This window comes from Diospyros lotus, chromosome 2, assembly GCF_014633365.1.
Source record: "Diospyros lotus cultivar Yz01 chromosome 2, ASM1463336v1, whole genome shotgun sequence".
Classification (NCBI taxonomy): Eukaryota; Viridiplantae; Streptophyta; class Magnoliopsida; order Ericales; family Ebenaceae; genus Diospyros; species Diospyros lotus.
In genome coordinates, this window is record NC_068339.1 from 32,042,253 (window position 1) to 32,056,274 (window position 14,022).

Consider the following 14,022-nt stretch of genomic DNA (forward strand, 5'->3'; position numbering starts at 1 on the left):
GGAGAGAACTTAGGGCCATCACAAGTTCGCCAACCAGATTCTGGGAAGGCTAGTCTTGTAACACTACCATCTTGAAACAGATGGCCAGACCAAACGAGTCAATTAGTGTGTGGAGAGTTATTTGCGGTGCTTATGTTTTTTGCACCCTAAGGGTTGTGGCATAGGTGGATCTCACCTGCACAATGGTGGTACAATTCCAACCACTATACATCAATTAAGAGATCACCTTTTGAGGCACTATTCGGTTACAAACCTCCACTACTCCCAGTTGTAGGAGAACAGACCATAGTGGCCACTGTGGAAGCATATATAGAGAAAAGGCAAAAGGTGTTATAGCAACTGAAGAAGGAGCTAGCCTTGGCTCAGAACCACATGACACAGTATGCAGATCATAAGAGGAGTGAAAGGGAGTTCGAGGTGAGGGAAAGGGTGTATCTAAAGCTTCAGCCAGCTCATCTAAAGGTAATTACTCGAGGGCAGGTGACTAAGTTAAGCCCCAGATATTATGGACCCTACCCAATTGTAGCCAAGGTCAGAAAGGTGGCATACAAACTGTAGCTACCTGAGGAATCAAGAATTCATCCGATTATCAACGTCACTTTACTCAAGAGAACTGTCGGAACACAACAGGTGGCCTCTAGCCTACCCCAACTGTCTAAAGATGCAAATGTTACAGTGAAGCCCAGTTCCGTACTAGACCAAAGGGTCTTGTACAAGCAAGGAGCTCCCCTCATACAGGTGCTGGTGAAGTGGTCCAATCTCCACCAAAATAACAACACTTGGGAATACTTGCCTGATTTACTTAAGCAATTCCCTCAAGTAGCTAGCCTCGTTAGCATTTCTTAAGGATAAGAAATGTCTCAAGCAAGGGGGAATTTGTCATGATCCCAACATCTAGAGGCGGAGGTATATAGTGCAAGTGGCAGGGGTTACATGTGTAAGCAGTTAGGAGTTGCTAGCTAATTCTAGAAGGGGTAGCAATGTAAATAAGGTTGTGTGGTTGGAGAGAGTTTTGATCGCAGGATCCAGTATATAAGAACCCGCTTCCCCTGTAATGAGGCATCGAGAAATTGAAATTGAATTTGAATCAATCTGAATTTCTCCCTCATTTCTATCTTCTCTCTCTCTCTCAATTCTCTCATCTCTCTCTTTTCTTCTATCGATTTCCTTTATTCTCTACCGAATTCTTTAGAATTATTGTCAGATCTCCAAGGATCTGACAAGTAATCACCCAAGTCCCTTCCAACTAAAATAAGAACTTATGCAACACCCTGCTTTGCAAAAAGCAGCTTAAACACTTCAATAAATCTAGATTAAAATCATTGAGTCCATATGAGTAGAATGTCATTTCAACTAGATTGAAAGATATTGCATTTTGACAATTATTGAGAAAGGAAGAAGATAAATATGCACAATTTCAAAATAATAGACTAAACCACCACATTAATATGTTTTCAAGGTCATTCCAATCAGATGGAAAAAGCATCGCACTGACAAATACAAAAAACAGTATAACAGTTCAAACCACCCAAGAGAAAATCAATACAGTAACAAAAAACTAGGCACCAGTTGTACCTGAGCCATCTCAGGGGGACCTTCATCCTTTGAGAGTACCCACTTAGTGAGATATATTGAAAACAGAAAGCTGATTATGCAAATTGTGAAGACAAACACAATAATTGGAGAGGTACTTGCTCCAATGTAGAATACAGCTCCAAGGCCCAACAGCGCAAGTACAAAAAGAACACGAACGTTTATTCTCATGAGAATTCGGAAAATCTGCACGCACACATGCCAAAAAAAAAAAATACTGTTAAATAGAAATGTATAGAGACAGAAAAACTCTGTCAAGCCCCTGGGGGCTGAGAGGAATCTAAATAAGATACACAGAAAAAGGTAAGAAATGCACATCCCAGAAAGCAGAAACGGAAAATTCACAACTAATTAGCAAAAATATTTTCTTGAAGCTACTGTACATCAGTTACTGTTTATTTATTTATAGGAGATGAAAATTGACTCAAACTCCCAACCAGTTAGGCTGGAGAGACAGTCCCAATGCCACCTGTGACACAAGAAGCTAAATGCTACTCCACCATTTCGGCGGCGGACCAATCCTCGGCATCTTGAAGACACCTTTGGGTTATCTGGCATTTACAAATTTCAATCAAACTAGCACTGTTCATCCCCAAAAAGGTGGGATCAGGCTAATAGTCTCAACCCACAGATCTGACTCAAGTTTTTGAACAAAAAATAAGGAGCCTTTGGCCAAAGCCCAGAATCAGAGTTGAGTCTAGAAGAATAATTGGTTTACCTGGCTTTTATTGTATCCATCAAATTAGACTCATCTTCACATGCATTTAATCCATGCTCCGTCCCCACCCCCCACTCCCACAAGCACACACAGAGCATGCTATCAAACCTAGATAAATGGCTGCCTGCTTTCCAGATTAAGGTATTTTAAGATTGGATATCATGCATCCACTATCAAGCTTTAATCCAAAATTACAGGTGATGCAATCCACTTGGGAGCTAGAAAAGGAAAAAACAAAAGAAGTTGCAAGGCCAACTCTAGCAGTAGGTTAGCTCCAAACCTAAATGACCCCTTGGTTTCAGTTAATCATGCCATCAACTTTATCTATATTTCATGTTAAGAGGCATTCTACTATTTCACAAATTTTTAGATAACAGCTAAGAACACAACTGTTAAATTTTAGCTTCTTATCTAAGAATCCCACTGCCCAAGTTTCAGTGTCCTATATCTCAACATTTACATAAAGTGCTCTAGTTATATATAAATAAGCTGTTTGAATCTCTCTGGGAACTGTGTGATACAACTTGTTGTCTAACAAGGATCCTAGGTTTAACACCCGCACCTTCTTTTTGTTCTTTTCACTCAAATTGTTCAACATTTTAGGCTCCAGACCAAATTATTGAAGTTGTTCACAGAACCACAAACAGCCCCTTAATTTTTCTTTTTAATCACAAGACTGTAACTTATACTATCCCAATGCATTAGGCTCCCTGCTTTGCAGGAATCAGGGAAATATTGCATTTGTACGCAACCTTATCCTTGCTTTGCAAATAGGCTACTTACACCACTGGATCCTGTGACCTTTCAGTCTCAAAGGAGCAACCTTACCATTACTACTAAAGATCACCCTCTGCCCTAACTTTACTATCATATAAATAAATATAAAACATAAACCAATAAGATTTTATCCCCTTTCCAACCAACTAAATTATTAGTTTGGGCCTGATAACTAGAGTCTTTCACTTCTGTCTTATCTTATGTTTTCACTCAATGCACTTGTCCTGCATTAGAGACTTCCAATGATAACTCATTAAATTGTTGCATTTGCATTAACCACATCAGCATATTCTCATTTTTCCTGTCAGTTTTTCTTTTCTATTATTTATTATAGCAACTATATAATGAAGAGAAACTGCCAAAGGGGAGAGGGTTAAGAAAGAGAAACCTAAAAACTACAGACAAGGATAAATCATCTGAAAAGGCACTAAAGACTCTACGGAATCAGATTAGCTGCCCCTGTGTATTACTTCTATTTTTCTCCGTTCTCCAAAAAAACCTGAATCGTTAATATTCAGCGTTACATAAGGGTTCCAAAACTCTGAAAGGAGATGCATACATTAAAGTTATGTTTTTGATTGATAATATAGATAATACAATTGATACTGTTTTCTCCTGCCTCATTCTACTCCAGTTCTTCTTATCTTCTCTCTATTCCTCTTCTTCTCTTCCTCATTTTATCTTATTCCACTAGCTTCATCACAAGGCTATTCTTGTTTCAGTTTTGTTTACTTTACACACTGATTATATGGTCATAGCCTCTTTGGAAATTTTCTAACAAGTTCTTATTGTTCTATAAAACAAAATTAACAGTTTCAATAAGCAAACATTTTGTACACATGGTGCAGGGCTTTCTTTTGCATTTCCATATTATTTCCTATTACTTCCAGAATGTTGCTGTTTTAAGGCAGGATTCATATTACACTGAAAATCTCCTTTTCGAAAGGCAATAACTAGATTATTATAAAATCTGTGCCTTGTATGCTACAGCAAGATTTTTTTCAGTAATTATATGTTACATTAAGATTACCATGAACTAAAGCCCTTGAACACAGGGCATACAGGTTAAAACATTAAGACAACTAGAAAGTAGCTGAATTGAGGTGGAACATACTAAGTGCACTATCATTGCGTAGCATATCTTACAGTTTGCATGATAATAGGCAGTTAAAGAGATGTTTAAATTAAATCATAGAGCAGGTAGCAAGATATATATATATATAGACGGGTTAATGCAAGCAGAAAGGAAAAACATACGGTTCCATTACAAAATTCAGTTTTCATGATGAAAAATGGCATACAGTTGCACAACACAAGAAAACAAACAATATTTTAACATGAAAAAGTAACCAATAAAAAAGACTGATCTGTTGGCAACAAAGTAGGGCATTTGGTTTAAATGGTATAACTGAACATAGCATGCAACAGAAGACAAAATAAGATCATCTAGATATGGTCTTTACCAGTGGTGTGTAGGTTTTATTACGCATGTTGGGGAAAGTCCTTGGCCTGTCTTGGTAAGGACCCAAATTGCCACTCTCCATTTCATCATCCATTGCAACAACAGCATGGGAGGAATTCACCCTCCTAGCTTTGGGGAAAGGGTTGAACTCACCAATTTGGGGCAAGTCACCCCCTGAACCTGGTCGCTGAATCTTGGATGTTTCTAGTTGAATGAAATAATAGTAAGATTAATCCTATACTTCTAAAATAGCCAAGAATCTTATTTACTGTTCATGCTCCTCGAATCTCTATATCTTCAAATCCTTTTGTTACTTTCTTGCTTCCTCTCACCTCAGAAGTTAAGAGTTACTTTGCTTGCCAACTCTTTGGCACGTCAAGTTTCCTGAAAATGCACATTCCTCAAACATAAATACCACCAATCTCCATTGTGACATCAACCATATTTACTAAAACATATATATATATATATATTATATAATCATAGAAGAAAGGACATGCTACACATTGCAATAAGCAATCAATGAAGTAGAGATTTTACCAAACCAAAAAAGGCATGCCAGTACACAAGGCTCCCCCGCTTTACGAGGGTTGGGCAAGGCTCATATATAGATTTTACCAAACCAATAAGAAAATTAAGAAAAAAAAAAAAGGAAGGCAGAGAAGAGAAAAACTACAAAGAATACCAGAAACCAGGAAAACTATGGTATATTAAGAAATTATTAGCAAATTCTGAGTACAAATAGATTTATACACCCAGGTTCTGATCATAGTTAGGATAAGAAAGTAGTGTTATTCTTTAAAGAACCGCTTTACGGGGTGATCAAAGGAAAAAGAAAAATATTTATCGAGAACCCACATACAAGAGAACGGAGAAACAAAAACTGGGCAATGTAAAATGACCCTACAATAGGTAACGCACGAACATGCTTAGAGAATTTAGACAGCGACTTCAATTGAATACAACTAAGGGCGAATATTGGAAATCAATATGATTTCTTATCTCCGAAACCACACACTTGTAACAGATACACCTAAAATTCCACCTCTTGCCTGCCTCCCTAGATTGAAGAAGAAAGAGAAACCCTAGATTCAATGCTGCCGTTACCAAACGAACCAAGTTGATTGAGGAGGCGGTGGAAAAAAAGCACAGAGAGAGAGAGAGCCAAAGTTTTCATGATCTAAAAGATAAATTACCTGGACGCAGAAGAATAGCAGGAACAGGCACGCATCACAATGTGAATAGATCGAACGATGAGCTTCCAAAGAGAAAACGAAGAGAAGAAGAAGACGACGATGAGATCTATTTATAATCCAGGAATCAAAAAAAATGTCATAAATAAATAAATAATATAAAACAAAATCCGCAAAGCCAAGGTAAAAATAGACAGACCAGACCAAATAAGAAGAAGAAGAAGAAGAAGAAGACTGACTTGAACGGGAACCAAAGGGAATTCAAACAAACTCTGGCAGGCTCTTCCTGTGGACTGGACTTCCGGGCAAAGAGATAGACAGCGAGAGAGAGAAAAGGAGGTAACAGGGAATTGAAGGAAGATCAACGAATTGAATTCTGTTCTCTTCTCTCCGCTTTCTCCCTTGCTTCTCTTCTTCTCTCTTTTTTTTCTATTTATTATTATTATTATTATTAACCATATACTGTTTAAATTACATGAATAACAGTATGGGTTTTGCCAAGGTAAGGTGTATTTAATATATTTTATTTTTAATATTTAAATATTTTTATTTATTAATAAAAATATTTAAATATTAAAAATAAAATATATTAAATACACCTTACATTTATCAAAGATAATTTTCATAATAAAAATGGTATAATAAATACTAATAAACAAATAAATCATAAAATCCATTTGGACCTTCCAGCTGGCAGATGCTGGGAAGGCCAAGTCAAGCCGCCAGTTAAATACCGCCATGTCATTCCCTCAAATTTCAAACTCCCCGTCTTACATTTGTCCCTTCTATTTTCCTATTTGATTTATCTATTATATTATATATAGGGATGAATTCATAATTAACCTAAATGAATATAACAAATTTATTTTTAACCACTTCACAGAAAAAAAAATATTTTTATACAATCAAACAAACTAATTACACTCTATAGCCACATTTATGTAAGATACCTGAAATACTCTTAATAAGATTTTAAAATGAAAAGCCCACATTATCCTTAATTTCATTTATCAAAATATCCTTATTTCTTTCACTTACATTTCATCTCTCTTTTCTCTTCCAATATTCACGCTTTTACTTTATTCTCTCAATTGCTGAAACCATCAAAGTTAACCATTCTTCCTACATTCAATCTTTTGCTTGTTAGGTCATTTAACTTCTTCATCAATCACCGCAGCAACCTCATTGAAATCGTATTCATGAGAAGTTTCATTCTCCAACAAGCATTCAATGTATTGATTTTGATTTGTATTTGTTTTATTTTTCAAAAGTATTTTTATGTTGACATTGCTTATTAAAGTTGTGTAAAATGGTTGTTGTTGTGAATAAAACATTTTTGGTAGATATTCACTTTAAATCTGTGTGAAAAAAAATCAGAAAAGACACACCATCATCAAAATTTTAAGAAGTGGCACACAATCCCATCAGACTCCGTTACCCAACGAAGCCTGATAGGAATCCCCACGAGGCCCAACTAAGCTTAATAAGTTTCCTATCGGCCTCTTACCCCACGAGGCCCAATGGGTTGGCAACGAAGCTCGATGAGAAGCCCTTGGGCATAACTCTTATGTGTGCCAAAATGTGATAAAATAATTAAATTAAATGTGTTTAATGTGTTATGTTAAAATCCTCTAATGTTTTTATAAATCTTTTTCATAAACTAAATATTTTAGTTATAATTAGAGAATATTATATTAATAATAAAATTGTTATTTTGTAAGTAAAAAATCATGTATTTAAGTTGTACCTTTTATACTTACTAATAGTTAGAATTGGGGAATTTAACATGTCCGAGTTAAATAGCTTAATTTCTTGTTTTGAATCTTGTAACAATGGATAAAGTGTCGTTGAATCTAGGAGTAATAAGACATGTATGATGGGCAATAAAAAAGCGACTTTGACTCAATTAACTAATATTGTTTACACAGTGACAGAAATTGATAAAACAATGTACGACATCAACATTCATTTTTTAATGGAATCATCGTGCAATCTTCCAGCCACTAAGCTCCCTATCAAAGATGACTATGGTGTTGAGTTTGTTATGTATGAATGAAGTAAATATAAAGTGATTTATGTTAAAATGATTCATAAAGATACTAGAGTTTGTAATATACATAGTGAGCCGCATTACCAATTTCTTTTATATAGTGGTGGTAATCAGGATGCAGGTGTTGACGTTCCACTTACATCAGCACGCAGTCCACTGTGGAACAATGATTTTGGTACATATGGTACGACTGGTTTGTCAGATGATACTACACACACAGATGATGATGGTGATAATGAAACAGATGATAATGGTGATGATAGCAATGGTGATGACAATGGTGATGGTGATGGTGATAAAGGAGAAGCTAGTCTGGAGTATCCAGAAGTAAGATTTTCATATTCTCAATTTGAGGACAACCCTTTACATGGAAATTGGGTCGTTCTTGGTGTAGAAAATTATGTAATTGAGGCAACGTGACCCGAAGTGCTGATTCCTTACCAAGATGATATTTTTTATCAGGGCGCACTATTTAAAAGTAAATAGGAACTGATTTTGGCATTTGAAAAATATTGTGTTGATGTGAAGATAGAATATCAAATCAAACATTCGTGCACGATTCGATTTGAGGCAGGTTGCAAAGATGTGAATTGCAAGTTTTTGCTTCATACAAGATGCAAAATTGGTTGTACGTTTTGGGATGTGATAAAGGTTATGCCGAGTCACATATGTAATCCCATGACAATAGCTTTCACACAAGATGCAAAATGCTAATGGGAGAGCTGCTTGAACAACATGGTATACAGATCATGTACACTAAAACTTGGAGGTCTTTACAATATGCAAAGAGACTTGCTTATGGCAATGCAGATGTGTCATTTTAGCAGCTTCCCTCATATTTTCACATGTTGAAAGAAACAAATCCCGGCACTATCACGGCAATAGAGACAGATGAAAATAATCGTTTCTTGTATTCATTTTTTTCTCTTGGAGTTTCGCTTTAGGGTTTTCGGTCTTACATAAGACTGGTTGTTGCTGTTGATGCCACCTATTTGAAAGGTAAATACAAGTAGGTGATTTTTGTTTCCACTAACAAAGATAAAGAAGAGATGATTTATCCCATCGTTTTTGGATTTGAAGATGGTGAGTCTAACAGATCATGGATTTGGTTTTTAAGAAAATCGAGAGAGGTTATCGGCATGCCGGAGGATTTGGTAATTATATCCGATCAGCACCAAAGCATTGCGAACGCGATGAGCCTTGTTTTCCCTCATGTCTCACATGTATTCTGTTTCTTCCACCTTAAGCAAAACCTAAAGAAATGATGTAGACAACGAATGGATGTGATGGAAACATTCTACCGTGTAGCATACAACTACACCAAGTAAAGTGTAATATACACATGATAGAAATTCAATTGATGCATCCTCAGACGCATCTAACATTGGTGGAAGTAAGAATGGAAAGGTGGTCGCGTGCATATTATCCGAGAAGAAAATATTCTATGATGACCACCAATATTGCTGAGTCTCTCAATAAATGCATGATGAAAGCATACCGGTTGCCTATAACAAGTGCACATGAATTTTTGAGACATATGCTTTCGAAATGGTTCAACGATAGACATGCTACTGCTGATAGGATTGTAACTAAGATTACCTTCATTGCAGTGGCACATGTCAACTTTGCCATAGCAAAACATTAGATCAAGGATGTAGCGTAGTTCCTATAATACAGGGGAACAAGTTCCTCGTGAAACATGCTAAGGAAGGCGATGGGATCGTTAACATTGCTGCAAAGACATGCAATTGTCGTAAGTAAGATCTTAATCAATTACCATCTCTTCATGCAGTTATTGCTGATAGGTATCATGGTTTGATTTTATTGTTCTTATTATATTCATTGTTTAATGTGATACATTAACACTCTATCTTTCATTATCGTACGTGACAATTTCATGCAGGTGCACTACCATTTGTTTTGCCATCCATATTACACCGCAAGCTGGATCAGAAAAGCATATGAATTTCCCATCAATCCGGTCCCTAATAAGTCCGTTTGGCTTAATGTTGCACATGTCAGAGGGGTGGTTGTACACCTACCCATACAAAGAAGACTACCGGGTAGATCGAGAAATGGTCAGATTCCTTCTGATGGGGAAGCTTGTCTAAGGAAAAAATATAGAAAATACGGTGCACAGGAGCACAACAGTCTATCTTGCTCTAATAAATGGTCTTCCTCCATTGGAGAGTCGAGTACAACCGCTACTACAGAAGTAAGAGACACTGCCATGACCACTACAAGAGCAAGTCGAAAATGCAGCACTTACAAAGAGAATGAACACACTTATCATCAGTGCCCTATACAGTTGAGTAATCAAAGTGATGATAATTTTAGCAACGAGGTAGACAATCAATAGAAATAAACTCATTCAGGTATGATAATGTCGTCACTTATGTTAATTGTTAGATTGTTTGAAGAATAATGTGATTTCTTACTTGCATTTATAGTGTGAATGGATTTCTTATTGACCATATGATACTTCATGTATCAGCAATGCTTAAAAATCAATGCCACAAGAGAAAAATGATGACCAAAAGGCTTCTGAGACATCATCAATCAAAACTATTTTGTTGTCATGCTCCACCAGAAATGAATATTGTGTTTTACATTATTATTTGAATTGAGAATATTTTAGCAATTGTAATCTTTCGATTTCCTTGATCTAAACTTGTAATTAATGATTGAAAGGTTGTGTGGTTGTATGTTAATGAACAGGGAGACTGAGTCTTTAATGTAAGGGCCTGAAAACAAGGGAGACTCTAACGAAATTTTTTGAAATTTTAACTAACAATGACAAAGATGATGTTATGATATTTGATTTTCTTTCTTTTTCACTAGCAATCATCCTCAAAGAACAGAGTAGATGCTCAAAAACTAAAAATGTTCATACTAGATGATGTTATGAATTGGGAATATTATATTGTAATTTTTTTGATAATTAAATTAAATGTATAACTTTATGATCAAGTAAAAATGTAAATTAATTATAAAATAACCATATTTCATTAAGATTTGCAGTTTATAGACGAACAATACTCCTATTGAATTGCCTTAGATGACTTATATTTTTTTTTATTTTTTCAATCAATTTGTGGGTTCAATTACCATTAAAATTATCTATTTTATTGGGAATAATATAAGATTTTACAGAACCTAAGGTAGTGTTTTCTTGTGTTTCACTTTTGTGTTTTGAGTTTTAAATTTATTTTAATTTTGTGTTTTGAGTGTTTGTTTTGAGATTTTTGAAAATACATACTTTTTGTCATTCTAAAAAGCTGTTTTTTAAAACAAAAAATTAGAAAACGCGTTTGGTTTGAAATTTTGAGAAATTTTATTTTATAATATTTTAGTTAATAAATTTGATTTAAAATAAATTATAAACAATTATTAATAAATTATAAATCATTAAAAAATAATACAAAAAAATCATATTACATATTTCAGTATTCAAAAAAAACAAAAAAAAAAATCAAATCACAAAAAGAAAATCAAATCACAAAAGAATTCAAAACACAGAAAGAGGCACAACAGAAATCAGGAAGGGGAGGCCGTGAGAGGTGGCTGGGGTTGTCCGTTGGCGACAGTGGGCGGTGGCTGGGGTTGTCGGTCAATGGTGATCATCAAGCCATCATTGTCTGCTTGCTCTTCCATGGCTGTCGTCTACTCGACATCATCAAGCTATCATCACCGGCTTCATGTGGCCGTCAGTGATGGAGGATGAAGAAGAAAAGAGGAGGAGTCAGCTACAGTGGTGGCGGGCGAGGAAGAGTCGGCGACAGTGGTGGAGGATGAAGAAAAAGAGAGGAGAAATGGGAGAAGAGATGAGAGAAAGAGAAAAAACGTAGGTTCTGTGAATGCGAGAATGGGTTTGGGGGTTGTGAGAGGCGAGGGGTTGCTATTTTCCGTGTTTTGTGATTGTTTTGTATTTTCAGTAAGTTTTCACTGAAAACACCCAAAATAACATTTGTTATTTTGGCTTTCCTTTACAAAAATTTTAGGTGTTTTTTAAAATGCGTTTTTGAAAATAGTAAAAAGAACACGTTTTTGGTGTTTTGAAAAATTGAAAATAGAAAATGACCCAAAAACGACAAAGAGAACAAGCCCTAAGCTTGTGGGTGGAACAAGATTTTACAAAATGAATACCATAACGCTAGATTTTAAGGGATAAGTATCTGTTTTGAAATTATCAGTTTTTTCTTTTAATTTTTAATTTCAGAGATAATAATAATAATAATAATAATAATAATAATAATAATAATAATAATAATAATAATAATAATAATAATTTTAGAGATTTTTAAAATAATTACAATATAGTCAAACTCCATTCTTTAGGGAAATTGGTTAATTCAAATCACTCTCTGGTACCTTGCTAGAAATATTTTTAGAAGATGTGCTACCTTTATTGTTTTAGTATATTTTATAAAATAAAATTTGAAAGTATAAATTAGTGATTTAATTTTTTCAAACTATTGGGAAACTAAGAAAAAATCCCATTACAAAAAAAAATTGAAAAATTGACAAGAAATTTTATATCGAGCTTCTACAAAGCCTGATAGGCTATCTTCATGGGTCACGAAACCCGATAGGCTATTTATTGCCAAATTTTTATTTTTTTTAAATTTTTCTAATTATTTTTTGGGTTCAATTACCACTAAAATGATCTCTTATGTTCTTCGGGTTAATTAAACAGAAAATGATCCTCAAACAACTCTATACATCACATTGGAATTAGGTGGAATGGATGGATGATTAAGGGTGCATTTGATAGGGGTGGAAAATGAGGGTGAAATTTATTTTTCATCCAAATTTTAGGAAATTCCATCAAACAGTTTTTTTTTTTCATGGAATTCGAATTCCATCATAGTTTAAAAAAGTAAAGATTTTTCTTGAAATCAAGGAATTGAAATTGCAGGGGGTGAGATGAAAATTAGAATTTCACCCCACTTTTCATCCCCCAATCAAACACACCCTGATTGCATTACTTAGAATTAAATTGTAAGAAATGATTGCCTTGAAAACAAAAATCACCCCACCCCCTTGAAAAATGAATTCCATGAAAAGAACCTTTAAATGCTTGTACCATACATATATTTTTCATAGAAAAGTTAAGAGTGTTTGATTGCTTTCATAGAAAATATGTGTAATAATTATACATTTTTTATGGTAAATATGTATAATCAAACACACTCTAAGTGTTCATTCTATCTATCAAGTGTTTACATTAGACCAAGTAGATGTTAGTATATTTTATAGAATAAAATTTGGAAGTGTAAATCAGTGATTTAATTTTTTTTAAACTATTGGGAAAATAGGAAAAAACCCCATTACAAAAAAAAAATATATATATATATAAAATTAAAAAATTGGCAAGAAATTGCCTATCGGGCTTTGTGGCCCTACAAAGCCCGATAGGCTATCTTCATGGGTCACGAAACCCGATTGGTTATTTTTTGTGAATTTTTTATTTTTTTTTAATTTTTTCAATTAAATTTTGGGTTCAATTACCACTAAAATGATCTATTCTTACGTTTTTCAGGTTAATTAAACATAAAATGCACCTCAAATAGCTCTATACATCACATTAGAATCAGGTGGAATGGATGGATGATTAAGTATTCCTTTTATCTATCAAATGTTTACATTAGACCAAGTAGTTGTTAGTATATTTTATAAAATAAAATTTGGAAGTGTAAATTAGTGATTTAATTTTTTCATATTATTGGGAAACTAGAAAAAAATCCCATTACAAAAAAAAAAAATTATAAAATTGAAAAATTGGCAAAAAAAATTGCTTATCGGGCTTCATGGCCCTACAAAGCCCGACAGGCTATTTCTTGTCAATTTTTTATTTTTTTAAATTAATTTTTGGGTTCAATTACCACTAAAATGATCTCTTCTTACGTTTTTTGGGTTAATTAAATAGAAAATGCACCTCGAACAACTCTATATATCACATTGGTATTAGGTGGAATCGATGGATGATTAAGTGTTTCTTCTATCTATCAAGTGTTTACATTGGACCAATGAGATGTTAGTATATTTTATAAAATCAAATTTGGAAGTGTAATTCCATACGAATGATATAGTCCCTTCATTTGAACTAGATGAAAAGAGGTAAAAACAAATTTTCAATTTGAGATATGGTCACTTCATCATTGTTCTTTACATTTAGTTAATCAAATTTTAAAAAAATTTCGACAGTCGCCCTTGTTTTTGGACAATA

General features: G+C 34.3%; 1 protein-coding gene across 6 annotated transcripts in view; it reads right to left on the minus strand.

Moving 5' to 3' along the window:
• The window catches only part of LOC127794892 (pyrophosphate-energized membrane proton pump 2), a 30,628-nt gene extending 24,481 nt beyond the window's left edge, over window positions 1–6,147 (minus strand). Inside the window, exons 1-5 of one of the 6 annotated variants that reach the window (XM_052326184.1) lie at window positions 5,983–6,147; window positions 5,747–5,852; window positions 4,883–4,934; window positions 4,552–4,754; window positions 1,576–1,779 (exon numbers count right to left, since the gene is read on the minus strand). In XM_052326184.1, coding sequence (XP_052182144.1) covers window positions 1,576–1,779; window positions 4,552–4,644 — 297 coding nt within the window. In that variant the 5' untranslated portion in view covers window positions 4,645–4,754; window positions 4,883–4,934; window positions 5,747–5,852; window positions 5,983–6,147. Of the gene's footprint in view, window positions 1–1,575; window positions 1,780–4,551; window positions 4,935–5,746; window positions 5,853–5,982 lie in introns of all 6 variants that reach the window. The other 5 variants (XM_052326185.1, XM_052326182.1, XM_052326183.1 and 2 more) reach the window with 5 other exon arrangements.
• Between the last annotated feature and the right edge of the window lie 7,875 nt (window positions 6,148–14,022).